The sequence below is a fragment of the Stegostoma tigrinum genome, chromosome 8 (assembly GCF_030684315.1).
Source record: "Stegostoma tigrinum isolate sSteTig4 chromosome 8, sSteTig4.hap1, whole genome shotgun sequence".
NCBI lineage: Eukaryota > Metazoa > Chordata > Chondrichthyes > Orectolobiformes > Stegostomatidae > Stegostoma > Stegostoma tigrinum.
This window is the reverse complement of record NC_081361.1, coordinates 99,357,189-99,384,870: the sequence shown is the minus strand read 5'-3', so window position 1 is coordinate 99,384,870 and position 27,682 is coordinate 99,357,189. Positions and strand designations below refer to the sequence as shown.

The following is a 27,682-nucleotide window of genomic DNA, read 5'->3' as shown; positions in this document are numbered from 1 at the left end:
ATGGCCTCACTTCCACTCCTATGTCTTATGGTCTTATGATCTTATGGTCTCATGGCCAATCCATCTTGCCTGTACATCATTGGACCGTGGGAGGAAACCAGAGCACCCGGAGGAAACCCACACATACATGGGGAGGATGTGCACACATCACACACAGACAGTTGCCAGAGGGTGGAATCAAACTCAGGACCCTGCATGTTGTGAGGCAGCAGTGCTAACCACTGAGCTACCATGCCACCCGTCCTTGAGAAGGTGGTGATGAGCTGCTTTCCTGAATGACTACAGTCTTAAGGCTGAGATAGATACATTCTCGATCAGTCAGGGAATTAAGGGTTATAAGAAAAAAGCAGGTAAGTGGACTTGAGAAATGTTGCATCAGCCAAGATCCTATTGACTGACAGAGTAGGCTTGAGGGGTTGAATGGCCTGGTCCCGTTTCTATTTCTTATGGTCTTATAGTCCACATGGTGGAGAGACACTCGTAGGCTATCAGGAAGGAAATCTCAAGATTTTGACTCAATGACAGTGAAGGAATGGTGAAATACTTCCCAGTCAGGCTTGTGGCAAAATGAACCTCACAGCAATGCAGCGTTGGCCCCAGGACTGAATCCTAGTAGTTACCTCTCAGATGTTTTTAAACATCTCAGAATTTACAGAAGGTTTAATACACATAATATTAACAGGTCAGATTCTAGATCTTTTCTGGAAGGTTTTCAGTTTCTTAATTCCCTTCACCCATAAGTTTAAGCAATCAAGCAAGTAGACAAGGGTCAGTTAATAGGCTTTACACACCCAATAGTCCCTGGTTCCCTATATCAATCCCAGTTTTCTGACTCAGAGGTAAGAGTGTACTCTGGTAAGCCATGGGTGATAACTTAATTTTACACAAAAGAATCCCATTTCCCAGTGCAATCTTGTAGAAATTCATGGAGTGAGGAAGGAAATTGGACACGTTGAGGAAAGCTACTGTCTAGTTACTTTGAAATTTACACCAACCATCATGCGGCCCATTTAAGATGCCCACTAAAAGAAGGATATATCTAACCTTAGTTGATGATTCTTCAACCTTTTCTTGCTCAATTTCAACACTGCTGCCCAAATCGATCCAGGCTTTAAATTGCAATTCTTTGATAAATAGTTCCTCTTCCTCTTCCTCTTCCTTTGGCTTTATCTCCACTTTCTGTTCTAATGACTGCAAGGAAGAAAAAGTAATCTTAGAGAAAAAACAAGTGATTCAGTGACCTTTTTGTAACCTTTCACCTTTTAGGAGACCACCACAAGGGGTTAAGCAACAGCAGCAGTTATGACTAAACCCCAGGATCACTGGGTAATTTGGAACTCTCTCCCAAGAGCCTGTTGAGGATAGATGGTCAAATTTAAAATGTCAAAACTGAGACGTGGGTATTCAAATGAAGAGAAAGTAACACCAGAATATCGAAAGTGTCCTTGGCAAAATGGAATTAGAAAAGATGACACAAATTTGTAATCAAACAGGACCATAAAACTTAGGAGGTGAAGTAGGCCATTCAGCCCACCAAGTCTGCTCTACCATTCAATGAGATGGTGACTGATACAGTTACAGATGTGCATCACAGAAACAGACCCTTTGGTCCAACCTGTCCATGCTGACCAGCTATCCTAAACTCATTTAGTCCCGTTTGTCAGCATTTGGTCCAAAGCACTCTAAACCCTTCTTATTCTTGTTCCCATCCAGATGCCTTTTAAATGTTGTAATTGTACCAGCCTCCACCCTTTCCTCTGGAAGCACATTCCATACACGCACCAGGCCCTGTGGGACAAAGTTGCCCCTGAGGTCCCTTTTAAACCTTTCCCCTCTCACCTTAAACCTATGCCCTCTAATTTTAGACTCCGTTACCCTGGGAAAAAATGTCCTTGATTATTCACCCTATCCATGCCTCTCATGACTTTATGAACCTCTATAAAGTCACCCTTCAGCCTCCAAAGCCCCAAATAAAATAGCCCAAGCTTATATCAGCCTTTTCCTATAGCTCAAACCCTCCAACCCTGGCAATATCCTTGTAAATGTTTTCTGAATCCTTTCAAGTTTAACATCTAATAATCCCGAACTCCATTTTCCCCTTAACCCTTGATTCCCTCTCTGATTAAAAATGTTTCTCTCAGTCTTAAATATACCGAATGACCCAGCCTCAACAGCTTTCTGCAGTAAAGATTTCCAGACAGATTCAAAACCCTCTGAGAGAAGAAATTCCTCCTCACCCCTGAGTCAACTGTGCGAGTCCTTTTTCTGAAATGATGTCCTCTGATCCTAGACTGTCCCAAAAGGGGAAACAATCTTTCTCCATCACCTCTGTCGAGTCCCCTAAGAACCTTATATGTTTCAATAAGGTTGCCGCTTATTTATCCCTCAAAGGGCCATGAATCTGTGGAATTCACTATTCCAGAGAGAGATGGATGCTGGGACTTGAGTAAATTTGACGAAATAGATTTTTAATTAGTAACTGGTAAATTGGAGTTGAAACTGACATGACATCGGCCATGATCATATTAAATAGGAGAACAGGTTTGAGGGGCTGAATGGCATACTCCTGCCCCTAGATCTAATATTTTTATACTCCAATGATTACAGGCCCAAAAGCTCAACCTCTCTTCCTAACAGTGTAACTGGAATCAGCCCAGTGAAACTTCTCAGGACTGCCTCCAGTATCAGTGTATCTTTCCTTAGATACAGGACCAAAACTGTTCACAGAGTTCCAGCTGTGGTCTGAGCTGGTGCCTTATACAGTTTTAGTCAACCCCACCACATTTTTATACTCCATTCCCTTTGAAATTAAGGCCAGCATTCCGTTTGCCTTCTCGATTACTCACTGAACTTGGATGCTAGCTTATATATCAAAGGATACATTCCAAGTGTCTTGAGACATCCATTACTCATTCATTTACCTAAAAATAACCTTAAATCAATGGAATGCAATCACTTTAGAGCTATCAATGCAATGAGTTAGCTCATTAAAGTGTTCTTGGATATCATAATAAAAAGAGGTAAGCAGACGTTTAGAATCACAGAATCCCTACAGCGCTGATGGAGCTTCTTTGATCCAAGTCTGCAAACCGCCCCCCCCCCCCCCAAAGACCATCCCAACCAGACCAATACTCCTCATAACCCAACATTTACCACGACTAATCCAGCTAACCTGCACATCCCCGGATATTATGGGGCAATTTAGCATGGCCAATCCACCTAGCTTGCACATTTTTGGACTGTGGGAGGGAACTAGAGCACCCGGAGGAAACCCACGCAGACACGGGGAAAACATGCAAGCTCCACACAGACAGTCACCTGAGGCTGGAATCAAACCCAGGTCCCTGGCGCTGTGAGGCAGCAGTGCGAACCACTGAGCCCCCGTGCTGCCCATTTGAAGCAGATATTGGTGAAACACAGAGATAATGGGAACTGCAGATGCTGGAGATTCCAAGATAATAAAATGTGAGGCTGGATGAACACAGCAGGCCAAGCAGCATCTCAGGAGCACAAAAGCTGACGTTTCGGGCCTAGACCCTTCATCAGAGAGGGGGATGGGGGGAGGGAACTGGAATAAATAGGGAGAGAGGGGGAGGCGGACCGAAGATGGAGAGTAAAGAAGATAGGTGGAGAGGGTGTAGGTGGGGAGGTAGGGAGGGGATAGGTCAGTCCAGGGAAGACGGACAGGTCAAGGAGGTGGGATGAGGTTAGTAGGTAGCTGGGGGTGCGGCTTGGGGTGGGAGGAAGGGATGGGTGAGAGGAAGAACCGGTTAGGGAGGCAGAGACAGGTTGGACTGGTTTTGGGATGCAGTGGGTGGGGGGGAAGAGCTGGGCTGGTTGTGTGGTGCAGTGGGGGGAGGGGATGAACTGGGCTGGTTTAGGGATGCAGTGGGGGAAGGGGAGATTTTGAAACTGGTGAAGTCCACATTGATACCATATGGCTGCAGGGTTTCCAGGCGGAATATGAGTTGCTGTTCCTGCAACCTTCGGGTGGCATCATTGTGGCAGTGCAGGAGGCCCATGATGGACATGTCATCAAGAGAATGGGAGGGGGAGTGGAAATGGTTTGCGACTGGGAGGTGCAGTTGTTTGTTGCGAACTGAGCGGAGGTGTTCTGCAAAGCGGTCCCCAAGCCTCCGCTTGGTTTCCCCAATGTAGAGAAAGCCGCACCGGGTACAGTGGATGCAGTATACCACATTGGCAGATGTGCAGGTGAACCTCTGCTTAATGTGGAATGTCATCTTGGGGCCTGGGATGGGGGTGAGGGAGGAGGTGTGGGGACAAGTGTAGCATTTCCTGCGGTTGCAGGGGAAGGTGCCGGGTGTGGTGGGGTTGGAGGGCAGTGTGGAGCGAACAAGGGAGTCACGGAGAGAGTGGTCTCTCCGGAAAGCAGACAGGGGTGGGGATGGAAAAATGTCTTGGGTGGTGGGGTCGGATTGTAAATGGCGGAAGTGTCGGAGGATAATGCGTTGTATCCGGAGGTTGGTAGGGTGGTGTGTGAGAACGAGGGGGATCCTCTTGGGGCGGTTGTGGCGGGGTGTGAGGGATGTGTCGCGGGAAATGCGGGAGACGCGGTCAAGGGCGTTCTCAATCACCGTGGGGGGGAAGTTGCGGTCCTTAAAGAACTTGGACATCTGGGATGTGCGGGAGTGGAATGTCTTATCGTGGGAGCAGATGCGGCGGAGGCGGAGGAATTGGGAATAGGGGATGGAATTTTTGCAGGAGGGTGGGTGGGAGGAGGTGTATTCTAGGTAGCTGTGGGAGTCGGTGGGCTTGAAATGGACATCAGTTACAAGCTGGTTGCCTGAGATGGAGACTGAGAGGTCCAGGAAGGTGAGGGATGTGCTGGAGATGGCCCAGGTGAACTGAAGGTTGGGGTGGAAGGTGTTGGTGAAGTGGATGAACTGTTCGAGCTCCTCTGGGGAGCAAGAGGCGGCGCCGATACAGTCATCAATGTACCGGAGGAAGAGGTGGGGTTTGGGGCCTGTGTAGGTGCGGAAGATGGACTGTTCCACGTAGTTACAAGCTGGTTGCCTGAGATGGAGACTGAGAGGTTACAAGCTGGTTGCCTGAGATGGAGACTGGTGATTGGTGAAACACAGTCTGGGTTTAGATCTAGAGCAGGGACAAGTGAAGAAACATTTAATCTAAGAACAATCTTGAATAAATATCAATTTAAACAGGGAGAGATTGTAGAAATCTGTACGGCAGAGGAGCGTGGGAGTCCTGATGTATAAGTCAAGGATAGTTATATAGGTACAGCAAGGGTTTAGGAGGTTTAATGAAATGCCATTTACCACAAAGAAAATGAAATAAAGAAATAAGGAGGTTTTAGTACAGGGCCCTAATGCAGGATACCATATCATAAAATTGCAGAAGTGTTACAGCGTGGATGGAGACCATTCAACCCATCATGTCCACACTAGCTCTTCAAATGAATATTATTACCAAATGAATATTATTTCTCCCCATATCCTTGCACATTATTTCTTTCCAAACAGTTGTCCAAATACATCTGGAGAATTATTTATAATTTTGTATGTAGGTGTGTTTCACATTGACAACCTCACCTCTGGACCCCACACCCCAGGCCCCACCTCTGGATTCTGAATACATTACTCAACATTATCTTGTTTCAGCCCTATGAGATTTTGCTGTTGGTCAGGTTTAAATTGAGATTCACAAACAGGGTTTGGAAACTATTGTTAAAGTTTGGTTTATGTTAAAGGGAAGATGAATAAAGACAAAGTAGAATAGCAATAGTAACAAATTAAAATGTCACCTCTGTTATGAGCAGAAATGAAGGACCATAAATAGTTTAATTCACCTCTTCCTTTTATCTGCAACAAACACCAACTGCGTTTTGAGCCAAATCACCATTGCCACCCCCAGTTCTTCTTTATACCAGTCATTGCAACCAATGGCCAAATCTCACTCCACAGTTAACCCATTCCCTCCCAGTGGACTGCAGTGGTTCAAGAAGGGAGCTCATCACCGCTTTCTCAAGGGCAACTAAGGATGGGCAAGAACTGGGCATAGCCCACCTCCAATGAGTGAATGAAAGAAAGATGGAGAGGAAATTTTCCCAGGACTGGGGGAGTCTGGGACAATGGGACATAACCTTAAATTCCAAACCAGACCATTCAGATGAGAAATTAAGTACAACATCTTTGCAAAATCATTGCAGAAATATGGAACTCTTCTGTAAAAAATCAGCTTAATTAATTTTGTCCGAACTGATATTGATAGGTTTCACAAGACCTGCCTAAAAAGAAAGGACACAAGGCTGGCATTGGACCCAGATTAGCACTGACCCAGACTAATACTGAATGGTCCCCTCCCGTCTCTGTGTTAAGAAGGATCTCCTACCTGCAAAATTGACTCTTTCATTATTTCATTCACAACAATGTAGAAATTTTGGCCATACTTGAATTCTTTGTCCAAAGCAATTAAGAACTCTTCTGTTGAATAATCCTGTGTTTAAAAAAAAATGAAAACTGTCTTAGTGAGGGTCAGGAAGAGTTCCAGCAAACAGTGTGAAACTAGGAGAGTTATTGATATCAGACAGATCCAAACCCTCGAGTGCAAATTCCATTTTCTGGTCGATTGCCTTTCAAATCAGACCACTCACACTGACCTCCAATCACTCATACTAATGCCAACCTCCCACACACTCAAGATCCATACTTACCCCCGATACCTAACCACACTCCCCAAAACCAGCCCCTCTCTGCTAACTTTCACCTCACCACTGCCCACTGGAACAGTGTCTCTCAAAGCCCATTCTTCTGTCTTCTCTCTGTAACCTTGATCCCTCCACAAATCAAAAACCTATCTCTGTCTTAAATACATTCAATGACTTGGCCTCCAGAGCCCTCTGCAGCAGTGAGTTTCACAGATTCACCACCCTCTGACTGAAGAAATTCCACCTCATTTAAGTCCTAAAGGGTCATTCCTTCACTCTAAGGCTGTGTGCTTGGGTCCTTGTCTCTCCAACGAATAGAAACCTCTTCTCCAAGTCCACTCTATCCAGGCATCTCGATATTCTGTAAGTTTCAATCAGATCTCCCCTCATCCTTCTAAACTCCACAGAGTATAGACTCAGAGTCCTCAACTGCTCCTTATGTGACATACCCTGTATCCCAAGGATGGAGTGCAGTTGTTCAAGAAGGAAGCTCATCACAATTTTCTTAAGGGGCAACAGGGAGAGGCAATAAACGCTGGACCCAGCCAGCGAATGCTGACATCGCCGAATAAATAACAATTCCAGACTCTCAAATCTGACAGGAAGATCATGGTGAATAGTGATCCCTGTGCTAGACGTATGGTGACCCGCAATCATTTCCCTGCCTCCCGAATTGGAGAGCACCCCTGCGGTCATCTGGGGCTATAGCGACTTCACTTTATAGGCTTTGGAGATTGGGCAGTGTCCAGCAGAAACAGCTAAGCCCTGAAACATTACTGTCAGCGGTGCCTTCAGGAGATCCTCCAAATCAGGAAAGATGGCTCAACAGCAACTCTGTCCCAGTATATCACGGTGTGGATCAGACTTAACTCTCTTTGATAATTCACTCCCAATGTGTGGGTAACCCTGGCTAAGCCAGCATTTATTGCCCATCCCTAGATGACCAGAGGGCAGTTAAGAGTCATCCACATTGCTGTGTGTCTAGAGTCACAAGTAGGCCAGACCAGGTAAGGATGGCAGTTTCTTTCCCTAAAGGGCATTAGTGAACCAGATGGGTTGTCCAACAATTAACAATGGATTCATGGTCATCATTAGATTCTTAATTCCAGATAATTTATGGAATTCCATTTCCACTATCTGCCAGTGTGGGATTTGAATCCATGTCCCCAGCGCATTAGCTGAGTTTCTGGATCAATAGTCTGGTGATAATACCACTGCTTCCCCCGTAACTGCCGTTACTCAATAGCAGATTCACTGAAGCATCTGCTGAACTCTGTCGTAGCAGGTGGGAGGCTTCCAGAAGAAAGTGGGGATGATTTAGGGACATCCCCAAAGCCTCCGTGAAGAGGTCAAACATTCCTGCTGACTTGTGGGAGACCCTGGCTTGCAACTGTTGAAAATGGAGAAGGTTCACTTGGGAAAGTGCTGAACAGATAGACAGGTTTTGTCAGGAATGTACAGAACTAGTGATGAGACGTTCTAGGAATAGTCAAACCTCCAACCATCCCATCTCTGTGGTCCTTCAAGCTTAGCTGCCCTGTCTGCTGGAATCTGTAGAGCAATGGGGAGGCAATGGCCTAGTGGTATTATCGCTGGACTGTTAATCCAGAGACCCAGATAGTGTTCTGGGGACCCGGGTTTGAATCCTGTTATGGCAGATGGTAGAATTTGAAATCAATAAATATCTGGAATTAAGAGTCTAATGATGATCATGAATCAACTGTTGATTGTTGGTAAAACCCACCTGGTTCACCAATGTCCTTTAGGGGAGGAAACTGCCATCCTTACCTGGTCTGGCCTACATGTGACCCAAGACCCACAGCAATGTAGTTGACTCTGAACTGCCCTTTGGACAATTAGGAATGGGCAATAAATGTTGCCTGGTCAGTGACACCCTCATCCTGTGAATGAATAAAGAAAAAAAAATCTCATTCAAACACACAGACAAGGAACAAGAGTAGGCCACTCAGCCCTTCAAACCTGCTCCACCATTCAATAAGATCAAGGGTGATCTAATCTTAACCTCAACTCTATATTCCTGCAATTCCCCGATAATCTTTCAGCCCCTTGATCATTGAGACTCTATCTCCCTCTCTCTAAAAAGATTATTCATTCACTGCCTTATGAGGAAGGGAGTTCCAAACACTCTCAACTTTCAGTAAGAAAAAAAATTCCCTCATTTTTGTCTTATTCTTAAACTATGATCTGCCTCATCATCCATCTCATAGCAAATCAAATTCTCCCATCCTTGAATGAAAGCAAGTCATCTTCATTGCTGCACGTCTGCTTGAGAGAGACAGTGAAAGACTACATATACTCTCAATATGGTGAAATCATTCTTTAAATAAATACATTACCAACCAGGATCAGCTGTTTGAACGGATAGAAATCGGAGACACCTCCCCTGGATTTTATGTCATTAATAATATCTTCCTTTTTAATAAGCTTGTAGGGACGCTCCTCCGTCACATCCTGGTCAATCACGCACTGGAAAATTTCTTGAGTCTTCGAGGTGAGAACGAGAGGAATAACTTCCTCGTTGAACACTGCAAACAGGGTTTAATCCCATTTACTTTCCAGTCAAATTATTGGCTTCTACACGAAACACATATTCAAATTTCAAAGCAATCTCATTGCCAGGGACCCTCACAGGGAAAAGCAGGTAAACTGTTACATTGTTCAAACCAAATTACAAAACAAAATCCTGTCATTTTGGATCAATTCACACAAGATGGCCCATTTGAAATTGTTATGGACTCCAGGCCAAACCCCCACAAAATATATTAAGAGGAAGCCTGAATCCTAACGTTTGCTTATTTTAAAGGTAAGTGCCAGGTTTTACGTTCCGAATATGATTTGATTGGTCAAAATACTGATCCTGAAGCAAAATATCTTTTTTCATACATTGAGAGATAGTGGGAACTAGTAGGCCCTGACAATGCTGGAGAATCTGAGATAACAAGGCACAGAGCTGGAGATGGGTCCAGACCCAAAACATCGGCTTTCCAGCTCCTGTGATGCTGCCTGGCCTGCTGTGTTCATCCAGCTCTACACCTTGTTATCTCTTTATTAATATGTTGTAGTTAAAATACAACAAAAGAAAGGAGAAAACAAGGTGCTGCATGGTAGACTGATTATCAAGGTTAGATCACACAGAATACAGGGAGAACTAGCCATTTGGAAACAGAATTGGCTCGAAGGTAGAAGACAGAGAGTGGTGGTGGAGAGTTGCTTTTCAAACTGGTAGCCTGTGACCAGTGGTGTGCTACAATGATCCACTGCTTTTTGTCATTTATAAAGATGATTTGGACGTGAACAGAGTTGGTACGGTTAGTAAATTTGCAGATGATACCAAAATCGGGGGTGTAGTGACAGTGAAGAGTACAAGGAGATCTTGATCAGATGGGCCAACCGGCTAAGGGCAATTTAGATAAATGTGAGGTGCAGCATTTTGAAAAGGCAAATCAGGGCAGGACATATACACTTAATGGTGAGGTCCTGGTGAGTGTTGCTGAACAAAGAGACCTTGGAGTGCAGGCTCATTGTTCCTTGAAAGTGGAGTTGCCAGTAGACAGGACAGTGAAAATGATTCAAAAACAAAGTTGCTGGTAAAGCTCAGCAGTTCTGGCAGCATTTGTGAAGGCAGAAAAAAAATAAAGGTTTTAGATTCAGTGACCCATCCTCAGAACTCCCCAGATGCTGCCAGGCTTGCTGATCCTTTCCAGAAACTTTGTTTTTGTTCCTGATTTACAGCATCTGCAGTTCTTCCGTTTTTACAGAGTGAAGATGGTGTTTGGTATGCTTGCCTTTAGTGGTTAGTGCATTGAGTATCGGAATTGGGAAGCCATGTTACGGCTGTACAGGATATCCATTAGGCCACTTTTGGAATACTGCTTTTGGAATTTTGGTTTCCCTGCCTTCAGGAAGAATGTTGTGAAACTTGAAAGAGTTCAGAAAAGATTTCTACGGATGTTGCTGGGGTTGGATGGTTTGTGCTATAATGCGAGGTGCTGCATCCTGGAAGATCAAATTCAAGGACGAACTATACAGTAAATGGAAAAGTCCTAGGGAAAATTGATGAAGAGAGATCTGTGTGTTCAGGTCCATTGTTCCCTGAAGGTGACAACGCAGGTCAATAGGCTGGTCAAGAAGGCATATGGCATGCTTTCCTTCATTGGACAGGGTATTGAGTACAAGAGTTGGCAGGTCATGTTGCAGTTGTATAGGACTTTGGTTCGGCCACATTTGGAGTACTATGTGCAGTTCTGGTCGCCACATTACCAAAAGGATGTGGATGCTTTGGAGAGGGTGCAGAGGAGGTTCACCAAGATGTTGCCTGGTATGGAGGGTGCTAGCTATGAAGAGAGGTTGTGTAGATTAGGATTATTTTCATTAGAAAGACGGAGATTGAGGGGGGACCTGATTGAGGTCTGCAAAATCCTGAGGGGTATAGACAGGGTGGATAGTAAAAAGCTTTTTCCCAGAGTGGGGAACTCAATTATTAGGGGTCATCAGTTCAAAGTGAGAGGAGGAATGTTTAAGGGAGATATGCGTGGAAAGTTCTTTACACAGAGGGTGGTGGGTGCCTGGAACGCGTTGCATGCGGAGGTGGTAGACGCAGACACGTTAACGTCTTTTAAGGTATATTTGGACAGGTACATGGATGGGCAGGGAGCAAATGGACACAGACCGTTAGAAAATAGATGACAGGTTAGACAGAGGATCTTGATCGGCACAGGCTTGGAGGGCCAAAGGGCCTGTTCCTGTGCTGTAGGTTTCTTTGTTCTTTGTTCTTTGAGAGACTGAATGGGCTGGGGCTATTTTCCCTGGAACATCAGAGGCTGAGGAATAATGTTTTGGAATTTAGGCAATCATGAGGAGCATGGATAGGGTGAATGGGCCAGGTCTTCTTCCCAGGACGGGGTAGTCCAAAACTAGAGGGCATGGGTTTAAGGTGAGAGGGCAAAGATTTAAAAGTGGCCTCAGGTGTAACGTTTTCACACAGAGGGTGGTGCATGTATGGAATGAGCTGAGGAAGTGGTGGGGGCTGGTACAATTACAACATTTATAGGGCATCTGGATGGGTATATGAATAGGAGGGGATGAAAAGGCAAAAACTGAAGTTTCTGGAAAAGCTCAGCGGGTCCAGCAGCATCCATGAAGATAAAAGTAGAGTTAACATTTTGGGGGTCTGATTTTTAACGCTAAATCTGATTTTTTTTCTTCACAGATGCTGCCAGACCTGCTGATCCTTTCCAGCAACTTCTGTTTTTGTTCCTGATTTACAGCATCCACACTCCTTTCAGTTTTTTTCAAATTCAGGGCTTAGAGACTTTTGGATAAATGCTGGCAAATGGGAATAGATTTGTTTAGGATACTTGGTCAGCAGAGACGAGTTGGACCGAAGGGTCCATTTTTGTGCTGTACAATGGCAATGAAAGAGAGGACGAGGAAAGGGGACAGGAATAGTGAGTCAACCAGTACTTCTACCTACAGATACAATTCCCATTGGCCTGACCTGTGATAGATCCAATGCAACTCAGGGCAGGAGGTCTGGACCACTCCTGGATTGGGCATAAGTGTGGCGGTTTTCCCAAAGGGGTCACTGTCAGGAATCGCTCAGTAGGTAGAACTTCCATCTCCAAGTTCCATTGCAGAGACTTGAGCACAAATATCTAGCTTGAAACTCACTGCAGTACTAAGGGAGTGCTGCACTGTCAGAGGGTCAGTACTGTGGGAGTGTCGCACTGTCAGAGGGTCAGTGCTGAGGGAGTGTCGCACTATCAGAGGGTCAGTGCTGAGGGAGTGTCGCACTGTCAGAGGGTCAGTGCTGAGGGAGTGCCACACTGTCAGAGGGTCAGTACTGTGGGAGTGTCGCACTGTCAGAGGGTCAGTGCTGAGGGAGTGTCGCACTATCAGAGGGTCAGTGCTGAGGGAGTGTCGCACTGTCAGAGGGTCAGTGCTGAGGGAGAGCCACGCTGTCAGAGGGTCAGTACTGAGGGAGAGCCACACTGTCAGAGGGTCAGTGCTGAGGGAGAGCCACGCTGTCAGAGGGTCAGTACTGAGGGAGAGCCACACTGTCAGAGGGTCAGTACTGAGGGAGCGCCGCACTGTCAGAGGGTCAGTACTGAGGGAGTGCCGCACTGTCAGAGGGTCAGTACTGAGGGAGTGCCGCACTGTCAGAGGGTCAGTACTGAGGGAGAGCCACACTGTCAGAGGGTCAGTACTGAGGGAGTGCCGCACTGTCAGAGGGTCAGTACTGAGGGAGTGCCGCACTGTCAGAGGGTCAGTACTGAGGGAGTGCTGCACTGTCAGAGGGTCAGTACTGAGGGAGTGCCGCACTGTCAGAGGGTCAGTACTGAGGGAGTGCCGCACTGTCAGAGGGTCAGTGCTGAGGGAGTGTCGCACTGTCAGAGGGTCAGTACTGAGGGAGTGCCGCACTGTCAGAGGGTCAGTACTGAGGGAGTGCCGCACTGTCAGAGGGTCAGTACTGAGGGAGTGCCGCACTGTCAGAGGGTCAGTACTGAGGGAGAGCCACGCTGTCAGAGGGTCAGTACTGAGGGAGTGTCGCACTGTCAGAGGGTCAGTACTGAGGGAGTGCCGCACTGTCAGAGGGTCAGTACTGAGGGAGTGCCGCACTGTCAGAGGGTCAGTACTGAGGGAGTGTCGCACTGTCAGAGGGTCAGTACTGAGGGAGTGCCGCACTGTCAGAGGGTCAGTACTGAGGGAGAGCCACGCTGTCAGAGGGTCAGTACTGAGGGAGTGCCGCACTGTCAGAGGGTCAGTACTGAGGGAGTGCCACACTGTCAGAGGGTCAGTACTGAGGGAGTGCCGCACTGTCAGAGGGTCAGTACTGAGGGAGTGCCGCACTGTCACATTGGCTGTACTGGTTAATGAGCCACTGAACCTTTTGCTCTCTCATGGATTCTAAAGAACCCATGGCAGCTCATAACAGAGTAAGTGATCATTCCCTGATGTTCAGGCTGTAGTAATCCACAATAATCAATTTTTTTTGGTATTCCGTCAGTGTATTTTAAAGGAGCGTGCTGTGTGCAAATTGACTGCTATGTTTTCCATAACTGTAGTTTTATATGAAATTGCAAAGATAAGGTCAGTTTGAGGAATTGGAGGGTTTGTTTCTCCACCATGTATGTACTGACCTATCGGCCTCTGCTGGGAATGACTGCCACTCCACTAGGAGCAAACAAAACTACTCAGAAATTGATCTGGCAATCAGGCAGCAGCAGATTTATTAGTTACCTTTAGCTGTAGCCAACTTTGAGTCGCTGTGTTACGATAGACTTAGGAGAGTGTGCGGATAAGGGTCACGAAACCTAAAGGTTTCATCACATAACTCAAAATTCCCCACATTTCCTGTCTGTGCCCTGTTCACAGTATTCCAAGAGGGATTTGACCAGTGTTTTGTATAATTGCATCATCACTTCTACATCCTTATTCTCCTATACTCTACATATAACATCAGTGAATATCAAATGAAAATCTGTGATCATGACCCGGAAACTGCAGGAAACGCCAGCTTTCCTGCTCCTCTGATGCTGCCTGGCCTGCTGTGTTCCTCCAGCTTCACACTGGGTTAACTCCCTCTGAAGTGGTTGCTCAGTTAAGGAGATATTAGGAAGGGACAACAAATATTGGCTTGCCGGTGATGTCTACGTCCCATTTGATAGTTAAAAAAAACTCACCTCCAGATTTGACTCTTTTAGCTGACCTTAAGCGTGTTTTAGACCGAACTCTATCTTTCACCTTGGGTGTTGGTTTCAAGTCAGTGGGTGTTATGGGCCGAGATGTCGGCGTTTCATTCTCCCTGCTAGGGACCTATAGAAATTAAAACAGTAAAAGTCAGAGACAAAACTATACGCTTAAAAAATGCCAATAATCTCAGTAAAACGGTTTGGATGAACTACCCAACAGATGACCTGTACTACCAATGAACTCTAAACATTTCTCTGTTGGATTAGTGTGCAGTTTGAACTAATGAAGTTTTCATTCCATGTTGTCAGATCCAACTGGACTTGAAATGTTAACATTGTTTACTCTCCACAAACACTGAGTTTCTCCAGCAATTTGCTTCTACTCTGCAATTTTAACTCCCTTGTCTACAATAACAATGAAAGATGTTTCTATTTATAGCAGATGGAAATTAATGTTTATAGGCATAGGCCAGCTCCCATTTTTTGCCTCAGGGACATAAGGCTTTAGGACTAAATTCACTCCAGTTGACTTGCCCATCCATCACTGGTGCTATTCTGGCAGGAATGAGCAATCTGTCACTGTCACAAATCCACTGAAACTGACAGTTAGTCCACAGATCTGCAGAGTCACACATGCGCAAAGGTAAAATTTATAATCTGTGAAACAACATCAACCCACTGAGACATTGGAGGTTCCCAAACTCAACATGGTTTAGTTAAAGAGATAATGGGAACTGCAGATACTGGAGAATTCCAAGATAATAAAATGTGAGGCTGGATGAACACAGCAGGCCAAGCAGCATCTCAGGAGCACAAAAGCTGACGTTTCGGGCCTAGACCCTTCATCAGAGAGGGGGATGGGGAGAGGGAACTGGAATAAATAGGGAGAGAGGGGGAGGCGGACCGAAGATGGAGAGTAAAGAAGATAGGTGGAGAGAGTGTAGGTGGGGAGGTAGGGAGGGGATAGGTCAGTCCAGGGAAGACGGACAGGTCAAGGAGGTGGGATGAGGTTAGTAGGTAGCTGGAGGTGCGGCTTGGGGTGGGAGGAAGGGATGGGTGAGAGGAAGAACCGGTTAGGGAGGCAGAGACAGGTTGGACTGGTTTTGGGATGCAGTGGGTGGGGGGGAAGAGCTGGGCTGGTTGTGTGGTGCAGTGGGGGGAGGGGACGAACTGGGCTGGTTTAGGGATGCAGTAGGAGAAGGGGAGATTTTGAAACTGGTGAAGTCCACATTGATACCATATGGCTGCAGGGTTCCCAGGCGGAATATGAGTTGCTGTTTCTGCAACCTTCGGGTGGCATCATTGTGGCAGTGCAGGAGGCCCCTGATGGACATGTCATCTAGAGAATGGGAGGGGGAGTGGAAATGGTTTGCGACTGGGAGGTGCAGTTGTTTGTTACGAACTGAGCGGAGGTGTTCTGCAAAGCGGTCCCCCAGCCACATTGGGGAAACCAAGCGGATGCTGGGGGACCGCTTTGCAGAACACCTCCGCTCAGTTCGCAACAAACAACTGCACCTCCCAGTCGCAAACCATTTCCACTCCCCCTCCCATTCTCTAGATGACATGTCCATCAGGGGCCTCCTGCACTGCCACAATGATGCCACCCGAAGGTTGCAGGAACAGCAACTCATATTCCGCCTGGGAACCCTGCAGCCATATGGTATCAATGTGGACTTCACCAGTTTCAAAATCTCCCCTTCCCCTACTGCATCCCTAAACCAGCCCAGTTCGTCCCCTCCCCCCACTGCACCACACAACCAGCCCAGCTCTTCCCCCCCACCCACTGCATCCCAAAACCAGTCCAACCTGTCTCTGCCTCCCTAACCGGTTCTTCCTCTCACCCATCCCTTCCTCCCACCCCAAGCCGCACCCCCAGCTACCTACTAACCTCATCCCACCTCCTTGACCTGTCCGTCTTCCCTGGACTGACCTATCCCCTCCCTACCTCCCCACCTACACTCTCTCCACCTATCTTCTTTACTCTCCATCTTCGGTCCGCCTCCCCCTCTCTCCCTATTTATTCCAGTTCCCTCTCCCCATCCCCCTCTCTGATGAAGGGTCTAGGCCCGAAACGTCAGCTTTTGTGCTCCTGAGATGCTGCTTGGCCTGCTGTGTTCATCCAGCCTCACATTTTATTATCATGGTTTAGTTAAAAGTCTGACTTCTGCCCAATTAGTTTCACTGTAAAATTCCTGAAAGTATTCCATCTTGTTAAATTTGCTGTAACTTGGTTTTCAGTTGTAGGCTGACATAATTAATGCTAAATGCACTCATTGGCCCTGGAAAGCTACTATTAGAACGGAGGAACACAGTAGGCCAGACAGCATCAAAGGAGCAGAAAAGTTGCCATTTTAGGTCAGGACCCTTCTTCAGAAGTTGGGAAGGGGCAAGGGAGCTCGGGAATGAATAGAGAGGAGGGGTGGGTCTGGGGATGGTGAGTGGGTTGGTAATAGGTGAGTGCAGATAGGCAGTGATGGGGATTGGTCAGTGTGGTTGGAGGAGTGGATAGTTGGGAGAGAAGATGGACAGGTTGTGTCAGGTCAAGGAGGCAGGGATGAGAGGGAGGGTTGGTCATGGGATGAGGCCAGGGGTGGGGAGATTTTGAAACTGGTAAAGCCCACATTTAGGTCATTGGGCTGTAGGCTCCCAAGGCGGAATATGAGGTGCTGCTCCTCCAGTTTCCACTTGGCGTCGTTGTGATACTGGAGGAGGCCCAGGATGGGACATATTGCCCAGGGAGTGGGAGGGGGAGTTGAAATCGTTTGTGACTCACAGGTGTTATCGTTTGTCATGAACAGAGATCAGGTGGTCTACAAAGCGGTCTCTGAGCCTCCACTAGCTCTCACTGATGTAGAGGAGACTACAGGGAGAACAGCAGATGCAGTAGACCACATTGACAGAAGTGCAGGTGAACCTCTGTCTTAGATGTAGGGGCAGGTGTAGCACTTCCTGCAGTTGCAGGGAAAGGTGCTGGGGGTGGTGGGGCTGGCGGGGAGTGTGGAGCGGATGAGGGAGTCTTGGAGAGAGCAGTCCTTACGGAAGGTAGATAGGAGTGGGAAGGGATTGTAGGTGGTGGAAATGGTGGAGAATGATACTTTGGATATGGAGGTTAGTGGGTGATATGTGAGGACAAGTGGGATTCTGTCTTTGCTTTTGTTGCAGGGAGGGGAGTGGTATGGTTGCTAACCCAAGTAATATTCTGGGGACCTGGGTTCAAATCCCAGGCTGGCAGATGGTTGAATTTGAAATTGATTAAAAATCTGAAATTAGGAGTCTAATGATGACCATAAATCTATTGTTGATTGTTGAAAAAAAAATCTGGTTCACCAATGTCCTTGAAGAGAGAAACTGCCATCCTTACCAGGTCTGGTCTACATGTGTTTCCAGACACACAGCAATGTGGTTGACCCTTAACTGCTAGCTGGACAATTAGGGATGTGCAATGAATGTTAACCTACCTAGCACTGCCCTCATCCCATGAATGAATAAGAACAACTAAAGATTTTCACCTTCCCTTGAAATCCCTCCATGCCAATATTAGGTCTTTTCTCTACAATTTGGATTGGTGAAGAGTGCTGGAGGATGCGCTAGGCACCAGGCACACCTAAAATTGAAGAACCAGCCTGTGAAGATGCAACACTGGAAGGTCCACATGTCAAAAAGTGGAAGGAACATGTGCCAGACAGCATCAAGTAATCTCACAACCACCTTCCCATATACCAGGTGTGACTCCAACCAGCAGAGAGTTTGCCCCTATTGATGACGCCACTTTATTGATGACCTAGTGTAGACTGATGGAGCCTGGAGTCCTGCCTCATCCATTCATTAATGGTGATGGGCAATTGAATGACTAACTGAAGGTGGAACCTCCTTAACCACTCCCATTCTCAGTGATCAGGGAGTCCAGCAGTGTGTGCATTATGTCAGTACAGAAGGCAAGGAGTGTCTGCGAAACTTTGCAGCTCTGGAGGTGCCAAGCCATCTTGCCTCCTCTTGAGCTTCTCAGCATTACAGGTACCAGTCTGGAGCCAATTTGATTCACTTCACATGTTATCAACAAACAGCTGAAGGCACTGGATACTGCAAAGACTATGGGCCCTCACAACATGCTGGCAATATAACTGAAGATTTGTGCTCCACAACTTGCCATACCCTTTGCAGGGTCTGGGGCTGGGATACTAAAGGCATGGCTACCAGCGATAAAGTGATTGAAATCAAAATGGTCAAACTCCCACATCCGCTCCACATTCTCTACTAACCCCACGACCCCCGGCACCTTTCCCTGCAACTGCAGGAGGTGCTACACCTGCCCCTATACTTCCCCCTCACCCCCATCCCAGGCCCCAAAAAAACCTTCCACATCAAACAGATGTTCACCTGCACATCCGGTAATGAGGTCTATTGTATCCGCTGTTCCCGTTGCGGCCTCCTCGACATTGGGGAGACAAAGCGGAGGCTCAGAGATCGCTTTGTGGAACACTTGTGCTCAGTTTGCAACAAATGACAACACCTTCCAGTCGCGAACCATTTCAACTCCATCCTCCACTTCCCTGGGTGACATACCTGGGACTCCTCCCGTATCACAACAATGCCACACGAAAAGTGGAAGAACAACACATCATATTCCACCTTAGAACCCTACAACCCAATGGTCTCAATGTGGACTTTACAAGCTTCAAAATCTCCCCACCCCAGCCTCATCCCAAGGCCAGCACCCCCTCTGATCCCCGCCTCCTTGACCCGTCCATCTTCTCCTTATCCACTCCACTATCTACCTGTTATCACCACCCCACAACTATTAATTTCAGAGCCCCTTCTCCCTGCCCAATTTCTGAAGAAGGGTCCTGACCCGAAGCGTCAGCTTTCCTGCTCCTCTGATGCTGCCTGGCCTGCTGTGTCCATCCAGCTCCACAACTTGTATCTCAGACTCCAACATCGGCAGTTCTTACTATTTCTGATGGTCAAAAACCTGCATTTGAGGAGTATTGCAATCTCAAATAGTTGTGGGGCTGTAGGAGATCACAGAGACAAGGAGAGCGAGTGGGAGCAGAGGGGTTTAAATTTGAGACATTGGCACACCTTGGAATCACTATTGGTCAAAGAGCAAAGATAAAGAATAGAACAGGGTCTGCTGTGGGTTAGGTCATGAGAAACAAGAGTTTGCTGGAAAAGTTCAGCAGGTCAGGCAGCATCTATGGAGAGAAAGCTGAGTTAACGTTTCGGCTTGATTGGCCCTCTGTTTTGAGGAAGGGTCACTGGGCCCAAAACAATAACTCTGATTTCAGTCCACAGATGCTGCTAGACCTGCTGAGCTTTTCCAGCAATTTCTGTTTCTGCTTCTGATTTACAGCATCCGTGGTCCTTTCAGTTTTGGATGCACTCAAGGCCGCGGAGATTGCAATCCACTCGTACATTACATTGAATGTCATACCATCACAGCATTATTACAGCACAGAAGGGGGACATCCGGCCCATCGTGTCCGCACCAGCTCTCCAAAGGAACATCTCCCCAAGCTCCACTCTCCCTAAGACCCTGCGCTTTCTTCCTTCTTGAAAATGACACAGTCTTTTACTGAACCTGCCTCCCCACCATCATCATGTACAATGCTGTAAAATCTGTACCAACTGCCATCTGGTTAAGTGCGATTCTGAAGGAGGACTCGATCAGATATTGGGTGAGGAGGGTGTCAGGAAGGCTTGGCCATTGAACAGAATGGGTTTACTTTTAAATCTCTTTATTTTCTTCAATCTACATTTCTGTAAATGTTGTACAAACCCCCCCGAAGGGAGAGGGTCAGTTCACTTGAATCACTTACATTCATGTTGGCTTCGGGCTGGACCTCCTTTGTTGTGTCTCAGACTCTTCCGGCGTCTTTCGTCTCCATGGCGGTTGCTAGGAGCCACCGGAAAAAACTGCTGATTGACAGACCCCGGAACCAATAGCAGCCCCGAAGGAAGGCAGCGCGTGCGCCATAGAAGCTGGAGAGAGCGCTGCATTGACGTGGCGCCCCGCGGCCTCACCAAGGAGCTGCAAATACCTCGCTTTTGGCGGCATTGAGCTGGAAACTGGAGCTCTGTCAGGTTGCAGTGCCAAATGATGATGCATGCAGAAGCCAATTCCCAGCAACTGGGTTGGATCATGCAGTGTACAGTCCATTGAGTGTGTCCCTCCACATTGGTCAGAAGTAGCACTGAAGGAGTGCTGCACTGTCTGAGGTGCCATCTTTCCAAAGAAACGTTAGACTTCAGCCATCTCCACCCTCTAATTCTCTGGATATAAACGATCTGTTGGCATTAGTCAAAGACCGAATGTAATTTCACAACCAGCACTGAAACACCCTCTAAATGATCTACTTATTATCACATTGCTGTTTGTGGGAATGCACTGTATGTAAAATTTCTGAAGAAGAGTCCAGAACCTAAACAGTTAATACTTTGGCCTCAACTACTTACTGTAGCAGAGAATTCCACGGGCTTCCCACTCTCTGGGTGAAGGAATTTTTCCTTATCTCAGTCCTATGTGGTCTACACTATATTCATGGACAGTAATATCTTTCTGGGCCCTCTAGTCATTGGGAACATCCTGTGATTACCCTGTCTAGTCCTGTTAGAATTTTATATGTTTCAATGAGACACCCTCCCCGTAGTTTTTTTTCTCTAAACTCCAATCTTAACCAATTTAGTAACTCTTCATCCATCAATCAAGCTTTCCTGCTCCTCTGATGCTGCCTGGCCTGCTGTGGTCATCCACCTTGTTATCTCCCCCCAAACCATAATGTGTTTGTATTGCCAGATAGTCTGCTTTCATAATGTTGGTTGAGGGATCACCATTTATCTGGTGATGCTCTCTTGCTCTTCTTTGCCAGAGGGGTATTGAGTCTTTTATGTTGACTTGAGAAGGAGTGGTTAATGTCTTGTGTGAAACATCTCAAAACTGCAGCGCTCCCTCAGTACTGTACTGGAGGCCCAGCTGAACTACAAATAAGTATAAATTCAGCACCCAAACTTCTGGCTCAGAGCACTGTCCACTGATCCACAAAAAAGCACAGATTAGACCGAGGTTCAGTTTACCTCCTGGCCACCACTCTTGAAGAAAGATATTACCCGAAAAGTTACCTTTTCCGTTCCTTCAGATGCTGCCTGGCCTGCTGCATTCTTCTAGCCCCCTGTTCGTCTACCTTGGATTCCAGCATCTGCAGTGGTTTTTTTTGTCACTAAGAGAAACATAGAAATTAAGAGTAGGAACGTGCCATTCAACCATAGGGACATACAGCATGGAAATTCAATATGATCATGGCTGACTCTCAATCTTGATACCACATTCCTGTTTTCTGCCCATACCCCTTGATGCCTTTAATAGGCATGCAGTCATTGAGGTTTGGTTAGCTCGGTTGGCTGGACAGTTGGTTTGAGATGCAGAGTGATGTCAACAGTGTTCAGTTCCTGCACTGGCTGAGCTTACCATGAAAGACTGTCCTTCTCAATCGCTCCCATTACCCAAGGTATGGGACCCTCAGGTTAAACCACAACCAGTCATCTCTCCCTGTAATAAGAGAGCAGGACTTTGCCTTTTAGCCTCGAATTACTTCCCATTAATGGAGAATCAGCCCACTTTGGAATTCGAGATACCAAGGTGTGGAGCTGGATGAACACAGCAGGCCAAGCAGCATCTTAGGAGCAGGAAAGCTGACGTTTCAGGCCTAGACCCTGCTTCAGAATTGTTTTGGTCAGCAGTTCTGATTGGTGCAGTTAATAGAGATTGTCCCTTGATTAACTTTGTTAATTCCTTTGTTAATGCCAATTCTTGCAGAACTAATACTTCCTCAGAGCGGTGAGAAGCCTGGTGGCCCATTGGTTAGTCTTGCTGCTTCGCTGTACCAGTGAAGCAGATTCCATTCCACCCTCAGGAAACTGTGTGGAGATGGCACACTCTCCCTCTGTTCTGCATGAGTTCCCTGCCCCAGTCCAAAGATGTGCCAGTTAGGTGGATGGGCCATGCTAAAAATTGCCCAGAGTGTCCAGGAATGGGCAGACTATGTAGATTAGCCATGGTAAACGTGGAGTTACAGGGATAGGGTAGAGGGGTGGATCTAGATGGGGTGCTCTTTAGAGTGTCAGTGCAGATTTGATGGGCTAAATAGCCTGCTTCCACACTATAGGAGATTCTATGAAATAGTCAGAGGCTTCTAGTCTGCAGGATTCTTAAGCATTCTCTTGGTGAATTGGTACCGGGAGGCTTGGGTTCAAGTCCTGCCTCCTTGAGATGTGTGTCACAACATTTTGATGAAAATGATCCATTCGGATGTTCAGTTTTTAGGAGTGCCATGATCCCAGTTGAGGAAAAGAAAAGTGATGACACTTATAATTTTAAGGCTGTAATGTTTCCTGTCTTAGATTGTCCATTCATCAGAATGTTTCCCTGTCAACTTACAATGCACCCTTTGAATCGGTTACAGCAAGATTGCAATTTTCTGGCAGTTGCACAACTGATCTGAACTTTTTTCTGCAATCAGATTTTACTTCTGTCAGTTTTAATATCCTCAGCAAAATTCACCAGTCTGTGCAGGACTTGGAGCAAACACAGAATACTGGAGATATTCAGCAGATCTGTAGAGATAAAAACAGAATTAACTCTATCAGTGATAATGGGAACTGCAGATGCTGGAGAATCCGAGATAACAAAGTGTGGAGCTGGATGAACACAGCAGGCCAAGCAGCATCTCAGAAGCACAAAAGCTGACGTTTCGGGCCTAGACCCTTCATCAGAGAGGGGGATGGGGTGAGGGTTCTGGAATAAATAGGGAGAGAGGGGGACGCGGGCCGAAGATGGAGAGAAAAGAAGATAGGTGGAGAGGAGAGTATAGGTGGGGAGGTAGGGAGGGGATAGGTAAGTCCAGGGAAGACGGACAGGTCAAGGAGGCGGGATGAAGTAGTAGGTAGGAAATGGAGGTGCGGCTTGAGGTGGGAGGAAGGGATGGGTGAGAGGAAGAACAGGTTAGGGAAGCGGAGACAGGCTGGGCTGGTTTTGGGATGCACTGGGAGGAGGGGACGAGCTGGGCTGGTTTTGTGATGAGTGGGGGGAGGGGATGAACTGGGCTGGTTTAGGGATGCAGTTGGGGACGGGGAGATTTTGAAACTGGTGAAGTCCACATTGATACCATTAGGCTGCAGGGTTCCCAAACTGAATATGAGTTGCTGTTCCGTAACCTTCGGGTGGCATCATTGAGGCACTGCAGGAGGCCCATGATGGACATGTCATCTGAGGAATGGGAGGGGGAGTTAAAATGGTTTGCGACTGGGAGGCGCCGTTGTTTATTGCGAACTGAGTGGAGGTGTTCTGCAAAGCGGTTCCCAAGCCTCCATTTAGTTTCCCCAATGTAGAGGAAGCCACACTGGGTACAATGGATACAATGGACCACTCTCTCCCTGACTCCCTTGTCCGCTCCACACTCCCCTCCAACCCCACCACACCCGGCACCTTCCCCTGCAACCGCAGGAAGTGCTACACTTGCCCCCACACCTCCTCTCTCACTCCCATCCCAGGCCCCAAGATGACATTCCATATTAAGCAGATGTTCAACTGCACATCTGCCAATGTGGTATACTGTATCCATTGTATCCAGTGTGGCTTCCTCTACATTGGGGAAACTAAATGGAGGCTTGGGAACCGCTTTGCAGAACACCTCCGCTTGGTTCGCAATAAACAACGGCGCCTGCAGCCCCTGCAGCCCAATGGTATCAATATGGACTTCACAAGCTTCAAAATCTCCCCTTCCTCCACTGCATCCCAAAACCAGCCCAGTTCTTCCCCTCCCCCCACTGCATCACAAAACCAGCCCAGCCTGTCTCCGCTTCCCTAACCTGTTCCTCTCACCCATCCCTTCCTCCCACCTCAAGCCGCACCTCCATTTCCTATCTACTACCTCATCCCACCTCCTTGACCTGTCTGTCTTCCCTGGACTGACTATCCCCTCCCTACCTCCCCACCTATACTCTCCTCTCCACCTATCTTCTTTACTCTCCATCTTCGGTCCGCCTCCCCCTCTCTCCCTATTTATTCCAGAACCCTCTCCCCATCCCCCTCTCTGATGAAGGGTCTAGACCCGAAACGTCAGCTTTTGTGCTCCTGAGATGCCGCTTGGCCTGCTGCGTTCATCCAGCTTCACACTTTGTTATCTTTAACTCTCTCAGTGATCTCTCTACACACTCTGCCAGATCTGTTAAGACTCTCCAACACTTTCTGTCTTTGTTTCAGATTTCCAGCATCTGCAGTTCTGTTTTATTTTCAGGCTGGTTCTGGAATGTAGCTTTTTTGGGTTGATGGAAGCAGAATAAATGTTGGCAATAAAAAAGCCAAATTAAACATAACTCAAAAAGAGCCCATTAAGAAAACTGAAGGATTAAATTAAAACATCTTTTGCCAGGGAAATAATACAGTCTAGCACCTGCCTGGTGCTCAATGGTCTCAAAGCTCTGCCTGTACCCATTAGAAACTGGAATTTAACAAAAATGTACTGATGGAACCACTGGAGGTTTGCTGCTCATTTTCTTTCCTCTAATGTGACATGTAAAGTGAATCAGCCATTAACTAGCTCCAATAGATGTCACTTATCTCACAGTGGAATGAAACCAGGAGAATGAACACAAAACTGGGAGTGCAAAGCAAGTTGATGGATTGAATCAAAAATACATGTATTTACATTGAAAATAGGAGTGGGCCATTCACTCATCTAAGCTATCTGTGCCTTTCAGTATGATCATCCAACTCAACACCCTGTTCCTGCTTTCTTTCCGCACCTTTTGGTCCCTTTAACTCCAAGAATTCTATCTCCCTCCTTCTTGAAAACATAAGCTCATAAGATGTAGGGGCAGAATTAGTCCATTTGGCCCATCGAAGTTTGCTCCACCATTTGATCATGGCTGACATGCTCTTCACCCCACATTTTCCTGCCTTCTCCCCATAACTCTTCAATCCATTACCAATCAAAAATCTGACCAACTCCTCCTTAAATTTACTCACTGTCCCAGCATCCAAACAGTTAATACTTTGGGCTCAACTACTTTCTGTAGCAGAGAATTCCACAGACTTCTCACTCTCTGGGTGAAGAAATTTTTCCTTATCTCAGTACTATGTGGTCTACACTATATTCATGGACAGTAATATCTTTCTGGGCCCTCTAGTCATTGGGAACATCCTGTGATTACCCTGTCTAGTCCTGTTAGAATTTCATATGTTTCAATGAGACACCCTCCCCTTAGTTTTTTTCTCTAAACTCCAATCTTAACCAATTTAGTAACTCTTCATCCATCAATCTTGCAGCACCTTTTAGTTTTGTACCACCTTCTACAAACACTGGATATTTGAAAGTACAGTCAAAGAAGTATTTTTGAATTGTAGCCACTATTGGAATTTTGGAATGAAACACAGAAAACTCCCAGGAACAATGTGATGGGAACCAGGTAAATTTTTTAAAAATTACTCATTTGTAGGATATGTGTGTCGCTGACTGGCTGGCATTTCTTGCACATCCCTTGTTGCCTTTGAAAAGGTGGTGGTGAGCTGCCTTCTTGAACCATTGCAGTCCTCCTGTGGTGGGTTGACCCACAATGCTATTAGGGAGGGAATTCCAGGATTTTGATCCAGCGACAATGAAGGAATGGCGATATATTTCCAGGTCAGGATGGTGAGTGACTTGGAGAGGAACTTGGAGGTGGTGGTGTTCCCATTTGTCTGCTGTCCTTGTCCTTCTAGATGGAGCAGTCATGGGTTTGAAAGGTGATAATGGGAACTGCAGATGTTGGAGAATCCAAGGTAACAAAGTGTGAAGCTGGATGAACACAGCAGGCCAAGCAGCATCTCAGGAGCACAAAAGCTGGTGTTTCGGGCCTAGACCCTTCGGGGCCTAGGCCCGAAATGACAGCTTTTGTGCTCCTGAGATGCTGCTTGGCCTGCTGTGTTCATCCAGCTTCACATTTTGTTATCATGGGTTTGGAAGGTGTTGTCTGAGGATCTTTGGTGAACTTTTGCAGTGCATCTTGTAGATAGTACACACGGCTGCAACTGAGCATCAGTGGTGGAGGGAATGGATGCTTGTAGATGTAGTGCCAATCAAGCGGCTGCTTTGTCCTGGATGGTGTCAAGCTTGTTGAGTGTTGTTGGGGCTGCACCTATCCAGGCAAGTGGGGAGTATTCCATCACTGTTAGTGACACCTTCCATCACTTTACTGATGATCGAGAAGAGACTGACGGGGGCCGTAATTGGCTGGGTTGGATTTATCCTGCTTTTTGTGTACAGGACATACTTGGGCAATTTTCCACATTGTCGGGTAGATACCCACGTTGTAGCTGTTCTGGAACAGCTTGGCCAGGGGGAGCGGCAAGTTCTGGAGCACAAATCTTCAGTACTATTGCCGGAATGTTGTCAGGGCCTGTAGCCTTTGCAGTATCCAGTGTCTCCAACTGTTTCTTGATATCACGTGGAGTGAATCGAATTGGTTGAAGACCAGTATCTGTGATGCTGGGGACCACTGGAGGAGGCCGAGATGGATCATCCACTCGGCACTTCTGGCTGAAGATTGCGGCGAATGCTTCAGCCTTACCTTTTGCACTGATGTGCTGGGCTCTTCCACCATTGAGGGTGGGGATATTTGTGGACCCTCCTCCTCCAGTGAGTTGTTTAATTGTCCACCACCATTTACAACTGGATGTGGCAGGACTGCAGAGCTTAGATGATCCATTGGTTGTGGCATCACGTAGCTCTGTCTATCACTTGCTGCTTTTGCTGTTTGGTGAGCAAGTGGTCCTGTTTGGTGGCTTCACCAGGTTGGTTCTGCAATTTCAGGAATGCCTGGTGCTGCTCCTGGCATACCCTCCTGCACTCTCCATTGAACCAGGGTTAATCCCCTGACTTGATGGTAATGGTCGAGTGGGGGATATGCTGGGCCATGAGGTTACTGATTGCGCTGGAGTACAATTCTGCTGCTGTTGAAGGCCCACAGCGCCTCATGGATGCCCAGCCTTGAGTTGCTAGATTTGTGTGAAGTCTGTCCCGTTGAGCACGGTGATAGTGCCACACAACAGGATGGAGGTTACTCTCAATGTGAAAGTGGGACTTGGTCTCCATAAGGACTGTGCGATGGTCACTCTTACTGATACTGCCATGGACAGATACAACTGCAGCTGGCGGATTGGTAAGGATGAGATCAAGTATGCTCTTGTTAATCTGTTCTTATGATGTTTTTGGAGGGATAATTATTGGCCAGGAAACCACTGAGTGTTACATCG

General features: G+C 46.9%; 1 protein-coding gene across 2 annotated transcripts in view; it reads right to left on the bottom strand.

Moving 5' to 3' along the window:
* dnai3 (dynein axonemal intermediate chain 3) overlaps window positions 1–20,281 on the bottom strand; it is a 105,147-nt gene extending 84,866 nt beyond the window's left edge. For both annotated transcript variants that reach the window (XM_059648269.1, XM_059648270.1), the window contains exons 1-5: window positions 20,214–20,281; window positions 14,389–14,521; window positions 9,047–9,231; window positions 6,370–6,474; window positions 1,045–1,191 (exon numbers count right to left, since the gene is read on the bottom strand). In XM_059648269.1, the coding sequence (XP_059504252.1) occupies window positions 1,045–1,191; window positions 6,370–6,474; window positions 9,047–9,231; window positions 14,389–14,521; window positions 20,214–20,219 (576 nt within the window). In that variant the 5' untranslated portion in view covers window positions 20,220–20,281. The remainder of the gene's footprint in view (window positions 1–1,044; window positions 1,192–6,369; window positions 6,475–9,046; window positions 9,232–14,388; window positions 14,522–20,213) is intronic.
* Window positions 20,282–27,682: the final 7,401 nt, after the last annotated feature.